Raw genomic sequence first — 17,570 nt, 5'->3', positions numbered from 1 at the left:
ACAAGTACTTGGCGTAAAGACTGTTACCCATGCTATACCATGTTTCATGACAAAACTTCATTGATTTGTCATTAGAAATAAATATTTCACAATATATAATTACATAATGTTTCTGTGATTAATCACTCAGCTTCCATTATGTTCAATTTGTAACTGTGAAAATCCATCCTGCAGATCAGATATTTACATTACGATTCATAATAGTAACGAAATGACAGTTATGAAGTAGCAACGAAAATAATGTTATGGTTGGGGGTCACTACCACATGAGGAGCTGTCTGGAAGGGTCATAGCACTAGGAAGGTTGAGAACCCAGAGGGGCTGTGCTATGTATGAGTCAGCATTGACTCGGTGGCGGTGAGTTCAGTTGTCAGGGTGGAACCCTGGTGGTGGAGTGGTTACGAATTGGGCTGCCACCCACAAGGTCAGCAGTTCAAAACCAGTTGCCACCTCTGGAAGAAAGACGAGGTTTTAACAGTCCGGAAACCCTGCCCTGTAGGGTCGCTGTGAATCAGATTTGACTAGATGGCAGTGAGTTTGGCTTGGTGAGTGTGTCATGGAGATGATGGTGTCCCAGTAATGACACTGACCTTTCCTTATGATCGATTTCAGGAGCTGCAGGTGCTGGCCGACTTTTCACTCCAGAGGTGATCAAAGCCATGGCCTCTATCAATGAGCGGCCTGTCATATTTGCCCTGAGCAACCCTACCGCAAAGGCCGAATGCACGGCAGAGGAGGCGTATACGCTCACAGAGGTACCGTCCCCTCAGCTCAGAATGGACCGCTCTCTGTTGTTTTCCCAGAGCTTGTCGGTGATACATGGAATGCTCACATACTTGCATAATTCTGTCACACACTTGACAGGCGACAGAGCGTTTGTCTGCACTGAGAAACCAAACCATGTAGCCTGCCGCAGTGTGACATCTCTTGGTTGCACTGGCTGGAAGCCCAAGTTCCCGGTAGGACCACCCTTAGAAATAACCACTTGCTCCCGTGGAGAGGCTGCCTGCCCCACCGGGAAGTGACCCCTACAGGCGCATTTAAAGTGGCAGCCAGTGGTGGCGATGATGAGGCCATGCCTTCGGAAATATGTTTGTGGCACACGTTTGTTTCCTCTCCTGTAAAATATTCTTTGAAAAGATTGCATACATAGAAGTGGGGAGAATCGCATCATCAGCCTGCAGTTGTCCTGCCTCAAACACAAGCAACTGCTCCCCAGCCTTGCTTCATGAACCCCGTGCACCCAAGACCGCTTCGCAGCAGATCAGAGAGAGCCTTTCCTGTCATTCTGAGTACCCAGTCTTAAAATCCCAGAACTCTGGTCACACTTTACAACTGTGATCATTTTAAACACTTATTTAATCCTCTTCGTGTACAGCTTGCTGTTTTCTAGTTTTTCTCTAATTTCTTGACTGTAGGAATCATAAATATTTAAAATTAGTATTCACTAATTTCCAAAATCACAACTCTGCGCCTGTTTTTAGGCGCTGTGTTTGTTGAGTGCCCTCCTCACGCCCGCTCTTGGGTTGCGATGCTCACCCGTTTTGGAAGAGTGGGTGGTGTGGCTACAACACTGCCGGGATCGGTGGAGACTCTGGAGAGCACTCCTTCTCCTAGGGGTTGGTAGGGCGGGCAGATCAGCTTCGCCCAGTCACTGCAAGTGGCCTTCTCACAGGGGTCAGAACCCGGCACCTACCCGCCACTCCTCATTCTCCAGTCGTGAACCTCCTGAAGGCCTGGCTGCTCAGGCTCCTGCATCCCTGTGCAAGTAGCTTGGAAGGAGACAGATCAAATGCTTTCTCTGCCCCAACTCCTATGTTCTCATTGGCTTCTTCACGAAAATGTTTGTAGTTTATCTGGTATTCCCCTTAGTTTACTGAGACCTAGGAGAACACTGCCAGCCCTCCGCTCACACTCAGAGCCTTCTGACAGAGTAGCCGTGCTCTTTCTAGACCTTGAGTTCTCTTTTCTGTGTTGAAAACTTTTATGTCACTACATAGATTCCCTCCAAATTCCTTTGGTTTCTCTAATGTCACCCTGTGTTAGGCAAAGTCTTTCTTTCACTCTTGATCTCCAGCAACACTACTTTTAATCATTATAATTCTTAGAGCTGTAATAATTAGTACGTTTAAAGTTGTCTACAAAGTCAGCGTATTCATGTGCGTGCATACATATGCTTATATTAAAATCAGTCTCTAAAAAACACTCATCTCTCTAGTATCCTGTTGTAACCATTTTACCACAATGAGGTATTTTCATCTGAGCTGCTCATCCAGCTTTACTCTCTTGCTGTTACTGCAGAAACTAATGGTTATTGCCCAAGAAAAGTAAAGCTTAGTGTCCTCAAACCCAAACCCGTAGCCATCGAGTCGATTCTACTCCTAGCGACTGTGGGCCAGAGTGCAGCTGCTCCGTGACTCGAGCAGAGGAGATATGCAGTGTATATCTAAAGTACTGCTCAAATCTTAAGGAATGTATAGGATAAATGTTCCTGTAGTTAAGGGGCATCACAGGAATGAATAGCAACTCCCAAAGACACTGGCTTGCTACCTTGCACCTTGAGTTTTCACATTTTCCTAGCTTGCAGACTGCTGTCTCTTCACACACAGTAGCAGTCAGACACCGTGCGTGGCATAATGTACAGCAGACAAAACAACAAACAACCCCCCCCCCCTCCATCAGGTCGATACCGACCCCACGGGCAGGGAAGAACTGCCCCGGGAGTTTCTGAGACGGTCCTTCTCCTGAAGAACAGCTGCTGGTTTCCAACTGCTGGCCTTGTGGAGGACAGCCCGAAACGTAGCCCCTGTGCCACCAGCATCTCTGTCGCATACACCAGTGGCACCCATGTCAGTGTTTGCTGCTGTCACCGCTTCAGCGATTGCCGCCTTGAGGTTCCGTGCAGCTAGCTTGATGTCACTCTAGCACTCTCTGCTGCTCAGGGAAAAACTGTGTGTATGTGTGCGTGCGTGTGTGCACGCGTGTGTGTGCGCGCACTACAATTATAGTTGCTCACAGAACAAAGATGAGACTCAGGTGGGCTTCAGAGTGAGAATACCGGTGTCTTTGAGGTGGGGCCCCATTTTGAGGTCATTTGGGAGGGGAGAGGCTGAGTCGGGGGAAAAAGAAAGTGAGGAACAAGAACCTTGCCATTCTGGAGACCGCTGCTCAGAGCTTGCTGAAGCTCTACACTCAGTGACACCACGGGGACATAGCATTTCTCCCTGAAGATTATAAATTAATACTAGCCCACTGCCCGTGAGTTGATTCCAACCCTCAACAACCCTACGTAGGTCAGACAAGAAGAGGAGCCATATAAAATAAGCCATCCTGCGCAAGGATGACACGCAAATTCGTGAAGCGTTCCATATTTTAAAAAAAAATAATAAGTCAGTGCATCGCAAGAAGTAATTAGCTTTGTCTGTAAACACCTTTTACCTTACATAATCCACAGGGCTATTTGATGCCTTGAGTGTTTTCAGGTCAGTTTTGTTGCTTGTGATCTATTACATTTTCCCTTGGCCTTTCTTCGGTACGATGTGGAGCGGTACATGCTATTTAAAAAGACAACCAACCAGTAGCACTTACCATTTGCCTTTTAGGAGCATGGCTCTAAACAGAGGAGGCAGCAATTGGGAAATGTGGTTTTCTTCAGCCAGGCAAAGTGTCCCGCCCTCTTTTTGTTTGCTGAGATGATATAATGTAGAATAGACATCATAATAGAAACATCTTAAATTTATTTTTAAAATCTAGATTCAGGCTTAGCTGCTACAATTTTTGAGGGGTAGATTTTCTGCGGAGTATTGGCCCTCCCTACGCCTTGGTTCCTCCTTTGTGTCTCAGCGAGATGAAGACCGTGCTAGCTGAGTGGGGTTTGGGCGAAGTACTAAATGAGTGGAATTAACATACAGACAGCAACTGGCAGGGAGCCCAAGGCAGCAGATGTACAGTAAACAGTAGCCACTTAATTTTTGATGTTTCCCCTCTTTACTGGCAGATGTTTATATCAGTCTTTGATGGTGTTTATTGATTATCTACATTTTTTAATTTTTAGTGGAGGGAGGTGTCAAATTTATTCATTGCCCCTTTTTTCAACTTTACCTGAATGTATACTGTGCATAAGATATCCTAACAAAAGGATTGTTACTGTAATAAATTTTTGTCTCATTTCCAAGTAATGTATGAATCTGCTTTACAGCAGGATTTCATTTTGTCTGAATTAACTGTAACCTTCTCATCCATGTAAGTGTGACAAAATGCAAATCATGTTTTCTCATTAACAGGGAAGGTGTTTGTTTGCAAGTGGCAGTCCATTCGGTCCAGTGAAGCTCAGTGACGGGCAAGTCTTTATGCCAGGCCAAGGGAACAACGCGTACATTTTCCCAGGTACATGCCACTTGGCCTGTTAGAGAGGAAGACTTAACCTGTGTTCCCAAAAATGCTTTGGAGGGAGGTCCTATAGAAGTTAAAATTAAAATGAGCAACAGCGTTAATGGAATTTTAGCATAAAAACACTGGGATTCCAGCAAGTTCAATTTTGCTCTATTTCCCCTGGAGATTTATTTATTGTTAATTAGCCTTGTTAATTAATGTGGTTGTCATTATAGAAACAATACAGTGTATGGTTTATAAAAATACACACACAATAAACAGTGGAATGGCATGAAGGACTGCCTTCCCTGTGTACCTCCTTATTACACGTCTCAGAAGTGACCGCTGTGGGGAGCTTCCTCGGAGTTCTCCTGCTGGTGACCCTAGAATTGATGCCCATTCTCGCCTCTGTCTGACTCACCAACTGCCTTCTGAGAGTTGATTTCACTGTCCACTGCTCGCTTGTTGTTATCTTTGCGTTTCTAGTGGTTAATTTCAGGGGCCCTGGTGGCATGGTGCACCATGCACCGGGCTGCAGGCCCCGGGGCGGCAGTGTGAAACCACCAGCCACTCTGTGGGGGAGATGAGGCTTCTACTCTTGTCCAGGGTTACAGGCTCAGGGACACACAGGGGCAGTTGTACTCTGTCACTGAGTTGGAATTATGTGATGGCCGTAAGCTTGGTGTTTTGTTTGTTTGTTTGTTTGTTTGTTTTAGAGTAGTTACCTTTCTATAACTGACTTAAAGAAGCATTTTTGTTAGCAGTGTAAGGAAGTTTGGGTCAGCTTGTTACCAGGGAGCACTCTGCTGTTTAACTTTGTCTTTTCTCACTTTACTTCTCAATCTGGGCTCCCCAGTGTTTCTGCCGTAGCGCTTTGCTGTTTCGATTTGTGACATTTACATTGCACTGTGTTGTGGACTCTGCTGGGTGTAGGGATTGATTCTGAAATCTAAAAACCACAGTTAGGTAAATGTTACTCACTGTTCTGATAAGCATGTGGTTTGATAAAACCAGTGGAACAGCCGATTTTAGATCACTGAATTTTTATTTCCTGCCAGCTCTCCTCTTTCCTCTTGACCCCATTTCAGTCAAGTGTCTTGCAATCCTGTGTTTATGGTCTCTGTCCCCTACATAAGCATTTGTCATTCTGCCTTGTTTTTATTCACTTTTACCTGCTTCCGCTCCCCTGAAAGTCTGGCAAAGAAGCAGCTTCAGTAAGTGCCACTTCCCTCACACCTTAGAAAGCCTGCCTCCATCCCTTTCAGCATCCAGTGTGGTTGGTGACAAAGCTGCTGTCAGTGAGATTCAGCCGACGTCCTTTATATACTGGCTCCTTCTCCATAACAGTGTTACGTTTTCTCTCTAGCTTTCTGAAAATGTTCAGAATATATCTAGATTGAGGTATAAAGAAACTTATTTTTTCTTTAATGATTTTTTCCCCCTTTCATCCGCCCTGCCCCCAATAAGGAACTCATGCTAGACTATGGTCAAATCCCTCAACTGTCCTTGACTTACACCTTTGTGGTTTTCCCCCTTAAAGTTGCAATATTCTCTGAAAGCTCTCTGGAGGATTTTACTAGAATTTACTTCACAAAAGAATTTAAAGACAGAAAAAACAGAGAAAGGCAACTTGGGGAGGGGAAGGCACGGGAACAGGGGTTGTATTAGAGAGTGGGAACGTTTTTTAACAAAAGAAAACACTATCAAGATCTTACTTGAGGCAAAAGAAAATGTATCTCTAGCTCTTGGAAATACACCTTTAAATGATGGAAAATATGGTAGCAGGGTTAGAAGAAAACTGAGGTAATTGCCTAGAAATAAAGCCAAGAACAGAAGGGAAAGTGGAAGAAGAAAACTGGAGGACTGTCCCAAAAGGTCACTTGTCCGAATGTTGCAAGCGTCTAGAGAGCCACGTTTCCAGAGAAAAAGGGCTCACCAAGGGCCTTGCGGGGCGGGTGAAAATAGCCCCCGAAGGCAGATCACAGGGAGCTTCAGGACGTGAGGGCCACACCTGCAGATGTGGGATACCTGGAAGGCTCTGGACTCAGATGGGCATGGCCCTCTCACCAACACCGGAGCTAGGAGATGTTGGAATAAAGCCGCGCTGTTCTAAAGGAACCTGGTTTCCAATCTAGAGTGCTAAACCCAAAGTCTTGAAGTCGAGAGAAGTAGAAGACAGTCCACAAATTTATTTCCACACATTAAAAAAGAAAAAACCTCAAACCCAGACCACTGCCTTTGAATTGATTCTAACTGGTTTTCGGCAAGCCTCAGGGGAATGTGCCACACCAAACACGAGGACGGGGAGTGAGTAAGCATTGGGGGTTTATAAAGGGTTCTCTAGAATGACAGCTCCCGGTCAGGAAGGGAGGGCAGCTAGGCCAGACTGGAGCAGACAGAAGAAGGCTTCAGCTGAGACTTGTTCTAGAAAGTCAAATTTGAGAGTATGTGAAGTGATAATACATATAAATGGTGGATATTGATTGAACCAAAAATTATGCTGTCTGGGGAAGAAGAGTGGAAATGTGGAAGGGTTAAATACATGCTTCCTACAGGAAAGAGTCAATAAATAATTTCTAAAACTTAAAAAAGAACAATCAGGAAATAGGCATGTGTGACAGGGAGCGGGAGAAGCATGCGTATTTCTGTCCGCAGGACTGAAAGGGCTGGCGTGCCAGAGAGCTGGAGGGCAGAGGAAGGCTGGGAACCACCGTCTTTTGTTAGAAGCCTGGGGGAATTGTGTGCATTTATAGTATTTAGAATTTTTTTAATTAATGGAGAAAAGCCATTTGATAATTCTAAAGTCGTTTCATTCCGTGGAAAAGAATGATGAGTTGATTCTGTCATGTGTTAAGATTTCTGTTTTGGGGGGTGGATTACCATTTATTTCCTTAAAATCTCAGAATGTCTTCATCTCCTTTTCTAAGAACTTCATAACTTGAGACGTGCCTTTTCTAAGTAAGCTCTCTCAAATGAATTTCAGGTGTGGCTCTCGCCGTCATTCTCAGTGGCACCCGGCACATTTGTAACACTGTCTTCCTGGAAGCGGCGAAGGTAATGATTGAAATGTGGTTGTCTTAAGAAAGGTAATGACCCTTCAATGTAGAACGAGAATTAAATCTGTGGTGCACACTGCAGCCTTTGAAAGTGAAGCCCGTGCACGGCCCACTTGTATGCCTGCAGGTAGCCGACTGTGATCCCACAGGAACACGTAACTGCGCTTCGCCGTAGGAGAGGACTGGTCTCTTTGGAGTGCTAGTCTGCTGGGATTCTAGACTTCGAGACGGGGCTTGTGGAAAACAAACAAGAAGAGAAATATTACATTATCGACTTTATTTTTTAGGTTGTATCTACCACTATCTTTTTTCATCATTTTGGGGGCTCAGATGATCAGCTTTCATGGTAGCTGCTGTGGCCCTCGTTATGCCACGCGCTGCGTGAGTTCGAGTCTCTAAGAGGTAGTCTCTCAAGCGGGTTTGGTGATGATTCTGCAGTGGTTGAAGTGCCTCACGTACCTACAACTGGTCTCTGCTCTCCCAACGCTCTTCCCATGTTATGAGGCCCTCATGACTCGGGGTTTTGTAAACAGAAGGAAAATGCTCTCTCCCACTGCAGGCGCTGACCGGCCAGTTGACGGAGAAAGAACTGTTGGAAGGGAGACTCTACCCTCCACTTGCGAATATTCAGGAAGTTTCTGTTAACATCGCCATTAAAGTAAGTGCTCGTTTCTGCCCACGGAACCCAGTAGCCTTGTCGCGCTGCGTGTGATGCCAGTTCATCATGGGTACGTGGGGCACGTGAAAGGGTGCCACGGAGACAGTTTAGGTCACCTGCCCTTTTCTTGCAAGAAGGATGGCCAGTGCTCCTGCGAGGCAGGGACGGCGAGGCGTGGTCTGCCACCCTGTGGACATGTCAGGAGAGAGCAGTCCTTGGAGAAGGGCTCCCTGCTTGGTCGCGTGGAAGGGCCGCCCGCCATGGGTTGACACAGTGGCTGCAGCAGGGAGCTCAGAGACCAGGCCAGCTGTGAGGCTGGCACAGGCCTAGGCAGTGCTGCAGTCCGTGTGCGTAGAGTCGCTGCTATGGGTCAGAACGGACTCGGTGACGCGTTTTTGCTACGAGACTGTGACTCACACTAGAAGGTTGGGTTTGTAGCTCTGATGTCGCTCGCGGTCAGAAGGAATTCACCGGCAGCGAGCTTGGTTTTTTTGTGGAGTCTCTTTTTCACTGTAGACGCATGGACACACACGTGCTCACATGCGCAGTCCCCTGACCTTGTTTGAGGACAGATTTCACGCCGTGTGTTTGCCGGTTAGCATATGATAAATCGTTTCCCGTGTAAGTCGGTAATTGACTGTCCGTAGGATTACTGGGCTGCACGGTGTTGTCTTTGGCGGTTAATACCACAATGTGTTGAACTGTTTCCCTCCTGGGACATTGAAGTTTTTCAGTTTGTTTGTTCTAGGGTGTTGGTTAATGTGCGGGAGCTTCCAAACGTTTGTCGGAAAGTCCATGCTCTTTTACAGTCGTGTGCTGACAGACGCTGACAGGCATCCCAGTGAGTGGCGCAGACGCATCGGCAGAACCTGTGAACTCACTGGCACAGGCAATGCCAGGCCATTTTCTTCTTCGGTGGACGTGGTCTTCGCCCCCCATCTCCCCCCTTGTGCAGTGCCCTAACTAGTCTTGGAATTGCAAGAATTAATACCGTAGTGAACTTTTTTTGGGTAGTGAACATTCTTATAGATAAGTATTTACATGCATGTGTGATTGGTTTTCCTAAAAATAACTTCCTGCTTAAAAGAACAGACGGCATTGCTGTGCTTGAAAACCAAAACGCCAAACCCACCAACAAGGAGTCAGTTCCGAAAGGCTCAGTAGCCCCGCAGCGCAGAGCAGAACTGCCCCTGTGGGTGTCTGAGCCTGTCAGCGACTCTCGGCGGGAGCGGGCTCTCCCCTGGAGTAACTGCTCGCCACTCGGCTGGCCCCTCCGCCAGCAGCTCAGTGAGCTACCACTCAGTGCCCACTCACAGCGGACCTGGGCAACAGGGAGACTGCTCCCATGGATTTCCGAGGCTGCAGCGCTTTATGGGAGTAGGAAGCTGCTGCTCTCCTGCAGATCGGCTGGTGGTTTTGAACTTTTGAGCTAGTGGCCAGCCTAACACATAACCACTATGCCACCAGGGCACCTTATAATGGACTGAGGCTCCTAATATGTAAAGCCAAGTAACTCGTTACGTATTACTTTTGTTTAAAGCACTTAAGTGGGAATGAGCAGTTTTTTAGTGTGTTTATTAAACATTTTTATGAGGCACTTCAAATGTTTATGAAAAGGTCCATTTTTTAATTCCATTTTTTTCACAAACTAAAACCCCTTCGTCGTTCTTACGTGAACTTCTTATTCTTGGCTTTCAATCATTTTTGTATGAAAGTATCTGTCCTTTCTGCTATTGGCTTGTGAAGGCGTTGTTTTTTTTTTAATTAAGTTGCTCTGGTGGCAGGGTGGCTTTGGCCAATGCATAACCAGAAGGTCAGTGGTTCAAACCAACCAGCTGCTCTTTTGGAGAAAGAGGAGACGGCTGGCCGTTCCATGAAATTAGAATCAACTCTATGACCACAGGTTTGGGGGGTTTTATTTTAATATTTTACATAGATTAAGGGCTGTGCTCCTTCTGTTTGCTATGCTGTCGTTTTCTCCCCACGTCTCGTTTTTATTAATTTGCTTTCCTGGGATTTGCGGGCATGCCATTCTTTAAGTGCTTTCTAAGAAATTACGTTATCTGTTTTTTGGATTCTTAATTTTCATAAAGCGAATTTCTCACACTTCCAAATATATCCAGCGGTGTATTCTGACATACAGTGTTGTGAGTCCTTAGTTGAGATGTGATTTAATGTATAATGTGGGACAGGGGAATATCTTTTTTCCCCAAGGGTGACTAGTTGCTCTCCACTGTTTAGTCACCATCCCATCTGTTGCTTCCGAGACAGCTTGGAATGCTTCGTTTTTAGCAAACAATATAGTTGATCAGTTCCCAACCAGGTTTGTCTGTGTTGAGGTATTGTTTATTACAATGTGAAGCATATGTATTTGTGTTTGGTACTCTGTGTTTCCTTCCATTATGTTTTCTGGTATTTCCTTGGCTGTTCTCCTCTTTTTCATGAATTTCCTAATTGGGTTTACTAATTCAAAGATAACTGAAACGGGGGAAATGATTGATGCCTCGGGGTGAAATGGAGACTCTGTTGCGTTTCATCACTTAGTCTCTCACTGCGCTGGGCAACCCAGTGAGGAGCCTCACTGTACAGAGAAAACCCATGTGCACAGAAAAGTGGGGGTAACCTATGGTCTGTAAACTGTCTGTAGTTTATTTTTTTTAAAATTTTAATTGTGAACGAGGTGGCCGTTTCCATTTTAAATCATCAGTTTTATATCCAACATATAGTTTCTGAATTTAAAAAAAAATGAGTCAAAGAAATGTTGTTTGATAAGCATTATCTATCATGTTCTCTTGTTGGCGTCATCATCGTGCTGCTGGTGTGTTTCCCAGGTTATAGAATACCTGTATGCTAAGAAGATGGCCTTCCGGCACCCTGAGCCCGAGGACAAGGCCAAGTTTGTCCGAGAAAGACTGTGGCGGACTACCTACGAGTCCCTGCTTCCCGACGTGTACGAGTGGCCCGAGTCGGCTGCGAAGCCGCCCCAGCTGGCAGACTAGGTGTACACACCTGTGGTGGCTGCTTCACCTGAAGGAGATTCCCCACTTTTTAGACAAAAACAAAAGAAATAATGTTATCAAATGTATGGCTTTTTTTTCCCCCTCTGATTTTTTCTCCCTCAACACTGTGCTTGTCTTCTTGGGGACCATGCATCTCCACATCTTTTGGGGGTTGATGTGTTGGCTGTTGCTCCTGCCCCCCAGCACCCTGCCATCCCATAACCCGAGACTTTGAGTCTTCCGTGTAGCCAGTGCCTCCGCAGAGAGACATGAAGGTGGTCTGGGAATGCCGTCGCTCGAGTGCTTGCTCGTGCTCCACAGCAGTTTGCTGTGTGCCGTGCTGGGCCAGCATCCTCCCCACCAGGTCTCCTGGGGTCTCCAAAACCGAGATGCATTTGTGTGGAAGAGAGTACCAAAAATGTTGGGAAGCAGCCAAGTAGGCCCAACTTGTAAGGAAACATTATTGTCAGTGTCTGAAAATGTGCTTCCATTTCTGCTTTGTTTTCCGTCCTGCTCCCAAGTCCCTTTACCCAGGACAGATACAGGGACGTATGGAAAAAATTGTACCCCACCATTTTCCAAATCTAAATGCAGATGGCATTGTGAAAGGGAAATGGGAACTCCCGCTGCCTTTAGACGCGCAGGAGTCATTGTTTAGCGGTATATAAAAATCATAGTGTAACTTTTATTTAATAAAAGCAATCTCTGAAATTTAATTGCCTCGATTGTTTTGTTTGTTTTTTGCCCAACTGAAAATTTAAGTTTGCTTATTGTAGAAAACATTTCCAGTACTTCTGGATGAGTCTAAGGATGCGGTATACTTAGCATACCTGATGCACAAATCGTGACTGGGGTAGTTGTAATTGTTTAAAACAAGTTGGTTATGTGCTTCATATCGAATGAGTCCTGTCTCGCTGGAGGGGCCATACCCTGCTAGCAACGATGTTCTCTTGTTACTTGAGGGAATTCTGGAATGTTCCTGTGATACTTTCCTGTAAATAGCATTAGTTAATGATGCAGTATTCCAATCAGGAAATTGCCACTTGCCATCCTCGTAAAATGGATTAATTGGCAAACACCTGGTTTCTCATGTAGCTTACATGTTGCAGAGTTTAAAAAGAAAATCCTAAACGAATTTGAAGCATTACAGTTGGTCTGAGAGAACAAAATTTTCAGTTGCTCATTGTAGAATGTTCACGACAAAAATTATTCATAGCACTGTCAGCATGCACCTTATTTAATTCTTCTCTCCAGTCATTGGCTCACTGACATATGCGAACGTGCTGGTCTAGAAAACCTACATCGTGTAGGGGTGGTTCTTTCTGCTTCTACCTCTCGGTGGAGTGTGCTTCACATCTGAACAGCACGTATCTTGTAAGATGTTGCAGATGCTGCTGCTCTGTGCAGTGTTGCAGATGCTATTGTTCGGCTCTAAGAAATCTGATTCATAAAGTAACCAACTAAGACATAATTAGTTTTTCCATTGAAGATGAAATGTTTGTTTTCCATGTTACTCTTGTTGCCCCTCAAAAAAATGCTACTAACAATATTTGCTGTGTGAAATCTTGGTTTTTGTTTAATTTTGCAAGTACTTCTTGCTGGGTGCTGCCAAGCCTGCCCCTACTCGGCGGCCCTCCAGGCCAAGGCAGAAATGTTCCTAGTGGGACCCGATGGCCAGGTCTTCCTGGGGAAATGCTTTCGGGCAGAAGCGGTGAGCATCGAGGGGGGCGCCATATGCCATCAAGGTGAAAAACGAAGTGGCTTTCTCTGCGGTCATTAACCTGGCCGAGGGAACATTCAGAAACCCAGCCATAGTCCATCCTGCCACCCTTTTGAGAAGAGAAGAGGTTTCTGTGAATCGATCTGTCAAAGTTAGGAGGACGTGTGAGCACATGCTCTTACCGTCCGGCAGCACCACTACCTGTCCGTGAAACACACGGGGCAGTCGTCCAGACCAAGGGTCCCTGCCTGGGGCGGCAGTAGTGCCCTTGGACGCCAAGTGAGTGCTAGGAGGCGTGATCCCTCCCAGAAGCACTTGGAAGAAAGGCCTGGCAATCTGCTATAAAATGAAATAACTAGCCCTTAAAGAACCCGTGGAGCGCACTTCTACGCTGACATCTCGGAGTCAGGATAAGCTCAGCAGCACCTGGTGAGAAAGGTTAAGCATAATGGGAAGGCATTTCAAGATGGCAGATAACATGTTAGAGGATGGATGTTTCACCCGAAGCCCGCCTCCAGTTATCCTACAGTAAAATGCTGCTGCTGCTCCCCACTGCCCCCCTCCCACCACCAGACTACCTGTGATCCTGAGCATCACGCTGCCCACCCCGGCCATCACTGCCTTTGAATCGACGGGAAGAACCATCTTGGAATCTGACAGATTTCTGGGCTCCAGTGGGTCGTGGGTAGGGCCCGAGACTCAGCCCACAGAATACAAGTGGTCTTGTCCGTCAGGGAGCAGTGTGGAATGCCGTAAGGAATCCGTGCTGGACAGTAGATACTTGGGTTCTCATAAAAAAGCTCCTCTGAAATTCTTTTCTGACCCAGGACAGTTCTGCGCATTGCAATCCATCTTTATAGGAAGTTTATGAGAACCAAAATGAATATTGGTTTCTTCTGTCTCTCTCTTTTTTTTTTTTGGTGGAAGGACTTACTATCCTTTGACCTTTCTCTAAACTATCAGCCTCCCAAACAAAGAGGATTCTATATGTTCACAAAAGAGCTGTCCACGCATGAAGACAAAGGGTGCTCAGGTAGCAGAAAGGTAACCCAGGGGCATGGGAGAGGGGAGGATCGACTTCGCCGCCAAGTCAGTGCCAGCTCATAGCGACTGGAGGGGTGTAGAACTGCCCCTGTGGGTGTGCTAGATGGGAACGTGTTTTTCTGCCAAGGGCCATTTGGATATGTCGAACATTTTGGGTCCATCTGGTCAGACATTTCATTAACCCCCCTCCCCTCATGTGCGAGCTGGGAGTTCTGGTGCCAGGCTACGCACTGGGCTCTAACCGCAAGGACAGTACTTGAAAACCATCGGTAACCCCACGGGAAAAGGCTCGGGCTTTCTGTGCCCAAAGACAGGCAGCCTCAGAAACGCCCGGGCAGCTCTACCCTGTCGCCGTGAGAATCGGCTGAATAGCAGTGATGGGGTTTGGGTGAATGCCCCATTGCTGTTGCTCTTTGGAGAGGCGTGTGATGTGAGCTGGGATGGATTCAGGGCGAGAAGTCCCCCCCCCCCCCCCCGATCAACAGATAAAGGTGGTTAATCCAAAAGTCAAAACCAACCCACTGCCTTGGCATCCACGCCGACCCCTAGGGCCCCCCTTGGGCAGGGTAGAACCCCGAGACTGTCACTTGGAGGGGAGTGGAGAGCCCTGTCTCGCCCAAGGAGCTGCTGGAAGTTTCCAGTTGCTGACCTTGCAGTTAGCAGCCCAGCACAACCACTAAGCCAAGCCACCAGCGCGCCTCGTCAGAAAACTGTCCCCTCTGAGATGAGGGTAAGTTTTTCTATGTCAACGGACAGAAGAGCTCATTGGGGGAGGGAGAAGCACATGAAAAACATCTCAGTACTTGAGACACGCGGATTCTTTTTCAATGAATTCAGGTGGGTCTTAGGACAAGATGCTTAGTGCCGGATACCCTTGATCCTTGCCTGGAGTTGAGATAGGCTTGGGATTAGGATTTAAAGCAGTCATGGTCTTTGCGGAGGAAAATCGTGCTTCCCTCAGAGAAACGAGAGAGGCACAAAGTGGACGTGAGTTCGAGTTCAGTCGCAGGAAGTCTCCACACGGCGTCAAATGACTTTTGACCACTTGGAATCTTTCTGGATCACTTCCTTGCCAAGATTCCCCTTTGCCCATTTAGCCTTGTCTTTCCAAGTCAAAACTTAACAACTTTGTTGTTTGGGGGAAGTTGTGCCTCTCTGCCAAGGCATTCTGTACACTTGCTTTTAAAGACTAAGGGACCATTTGTGTGTGTGTTGGGGGGGGGTGTCTCAGTTTTAAGTATTTCCGTGTATTTTCTAGAGAGAGTATTTTCCCTTGCTTTCCTGATCGTGGGCGCTCTGGAAGCCCTGATAGTGGAGTGGTTACACCTTGGACTGCTAACCACAATGCCGGCAGTTCAAAGCCACCAGCCGCTCCTCCAGAAAAAGATGAACTTTTCTTCTCCCACAAAGAGTTACAGCCTGAGACACTCACAAGGGCAGTCCTGCCTGGTCCTGGAGGGTCGCTTTGAGTGGGATCACTTGATAGCAGTGAGTTTGATGTTTGGGGTTCTTTTCCCCCCCTAATCTTACATGAACATGCTAGCATCTCGCTGGTTTCTGTATAGTCATTAAAGTCTCACGGTGTTCGTATGAACAGTTTTAGGCAGATAAGGACATCCTACTCCCTGCCAGGTGCTGGTCTGTGAGTTCTCAGCATCTGCACGTTTCCTCAACAAGAAGCCTCCCTGGGTGCCTGTTGTCGGAGGATGCCGAGTGGCGCTGTGGGATAAGCATTGGACTGCGAACCACACAATGGGCTGTTCAAACTCACTCGCTGCTCCGTGGAAGAAAGATGAGGCTGTCTGCTCCGTCCACAAGGGCAGGTCGCCGTGAGTTGGACTGACTCAGTGACAGCAGGTTGGTTATGACTCCGGCCCCACAGAGGCACCAAGAGGTGAAGACATTCATCCACAGGGCCAGCTGGTGGCAGCCTAGTCTCACAGTGTCTGGTCTGAGCCCTCCCAGAGAGACAGATGTGGCCTCAATGCTGCCTGAGAGTTTGCCTGGATCTCAAATACCCGAAAGGGGGCTAAGTAGCTTAGTGGACTAACTTACAAGGTCAGCACTTTGAACCCATCCTGTGCTCTTTGGGAGAAAGATGAAATTCTGTTAGCTAAATATTTGACACCATAAAATGTGTACCCAGTGTTTGACTCTACTTTGCCCAGTGGTCTTTAAAAGAAACTGAATTTAAAGCCATATGGATGCCATTATTTTTGTGTGTGTGCTCTCTGGTCACATCTCAAGCATGAGATTGCATACAGAGATTCAAGTTCAAATAAAGGGGAATTCCCGGCCACTGGAAGATGTCTTCTCCTAAAATGGCTTACTATAGATGGGTCCAGGAATTGATTTCAAAGGTCTATGCTGATAGGAATCTTGTGTGTGTGTGATATATTCACTTTTAATAAGATGTCTTAGTAAACTTTTCCTATGCACACAAGTGCTGTATGCCCTTGTTTTTATTGTTCACTTGTGTTTTTAAAGATTGCTGGGTAGAGGGCACTTTCAAGACCTGGCATTACCGTAACCTGAAAACCACATTCTCACCCACGACGGGCCCCCTGGGAGTAAATGCGTAGACTTTGATCTGCACCATGAACACTAGACTGCAGTCCTGTATTCTCTTCACGCCCTTGCTCAACTTCTTCTCTCTCCTTGTTTAGTCGCCTCAGGAAAGGGATCCTTTCTCACCTCTCTCCTCCACCTCATACCCCAGGACTTCAACGATGGAATCACGAACTAAAAGATTACATGTTGATTTTGTGATGGTGGAGGGGGTTAAAAATATAATAGCTAGAGAGAGTGAAAACATGCAGACCACCGGGCACTACTCATTCCTCCAGCTCTGGTCCGCTGCTGTGCCCGGGGTCTCGTCAGGCCTGTGTCTGCTTCGTTCCTGAATAGACCAGAGATCCCATCTAAGCAGCTCCTGCTCCGGGTGGCCAGGTGGGAGGTCCAGACCAGCGTGGTCTCCCTGGATGTTGACAGCACAGACAGCTTTATTGGTGCTGGGGCGGCCACGGCTGGTGTGGCTGGTTCGGGGACTGGCATTGGGACAGTGTTTGGCAGCTTGATCATCAGCTATGCCAGGAACCATTTCTCAAGCAGCCACTCTTCTATGCCATCCTGGCTTTGTCCTGTGGGAGGCTATGGGGCGTTTCTGTTTGATGGTCGCCTTCCTCATCCTCTTCGCCATGTGAGGCTCCAAGGGGTTCACCGACCTGTCCCTGCTGCTTCAACTCCAGGCCATGCCCTATGCTGGAGGGTGCTAAGCTTTACCATTAAATACAACATTTCTATCTATCTATCTAATACCTACTGAGTAGTTAGGAGCCCTGGTGGCACAATGGTTTAAGAATGGGCTGCTAACTGAAAGTTTGCATTTCAAGTCCACCAACCACTCCTGGGGATAAAGATGTGACAGTTTGCTCTAGTAAATACAACCTTCAAAATCCCATGGGACAGTTCTACTCGGTCCTATAGGGTCACCGGATTGCACTCAACTTGAAGGCAATGGGATTGGTTTGAGTGGTTTCTTAAAGACAGATATTGTTGTAAGTTCAGTCTGTCTTAAACAACAACCCAATTGTGACTCAGCAACCCCATATGACAATAAGTTTGTCCCACGGGCCACCATCCGCAGGAGCCCTAGTGACACAGTTGAGTTTCAAGTTGGGCTGTTAGCTGCAGGTCAGTGTTTCAAAACCACCAGTGGTCAT

General features: G+C 46.8%; 1 protein-coding gene and 1 pseudogene across 3 annotated transcripts in view; both read left to right on the top strand.

The window, feature by feature from the left end:
* ME2 (malic enzyme 2) overlaps nucleotides 1-11,800 on the top strand; it is a 48,966-nt gene extending 37,166 nt beyond the window's left edge. For all 3 annotated transcript variants that reach the window (XM_075532652.1, XM_075532654.1, XM_075532653.1), the window contains exons 12-16: nucleotides 613-755; nucleotides 4,284-4,386; nucleotides 7,355-7,425; nucleotides 7,987-8,085; nucleotides 10,917-11,800. In XM_075532652.1, coding sequence (XP_075388767.1) covers nucleotides 613-755; nucleotides 4,284-4,386; nucleotides 7,355-7,425; nucleotides 7,987-8,085; nucleotides 10,917-11,084 — 584 coding nt within the window. In that variant the 3' untranslated portion in view covers nucleotides 11,085-11,800. The remainder of the gene's footprint in view (nucleotides 1-612; nucleotides 756-4,283; nucleotides 4,387-7,354; nucleotides 7,426-7,986; nucleotides 8,086-10,916) is intronic.
* A 2,974-nt stretch (nucleotides 11,801-14,774) lies between these two features.
* On the top strand, nucleotides 14,775-17,051 carry LOC142428100 (ATP synthase F(0) complex subunit C1, mitochondrial-like; annotated as a pseudogene).
* Nucleotides 17,052-17,570: the final 519 nt, after the last annotated feature.

This window comes from Tenrec ecaudatus, chromosome 15 (assembly GCF_050624435.1).
Source record: "Tenrec ecaudatus isolate mTenEca1 chromosome 15, mTenEca1.hap1, whole genome shotgun sequence".
In the NCBI taxonomy this organism is placed as follows: Eukaryota; Metazoa; Chordata; class Mammalia; order Afrosoricida; family Tenrecidae; genus Tenrec; species Tenrec ecaudatus.
The sequence above is the reverse complement of the archived record's forward strand: the minus strand, read 5'-3'. Positions and strand labels throughout refer to the sequence as shown.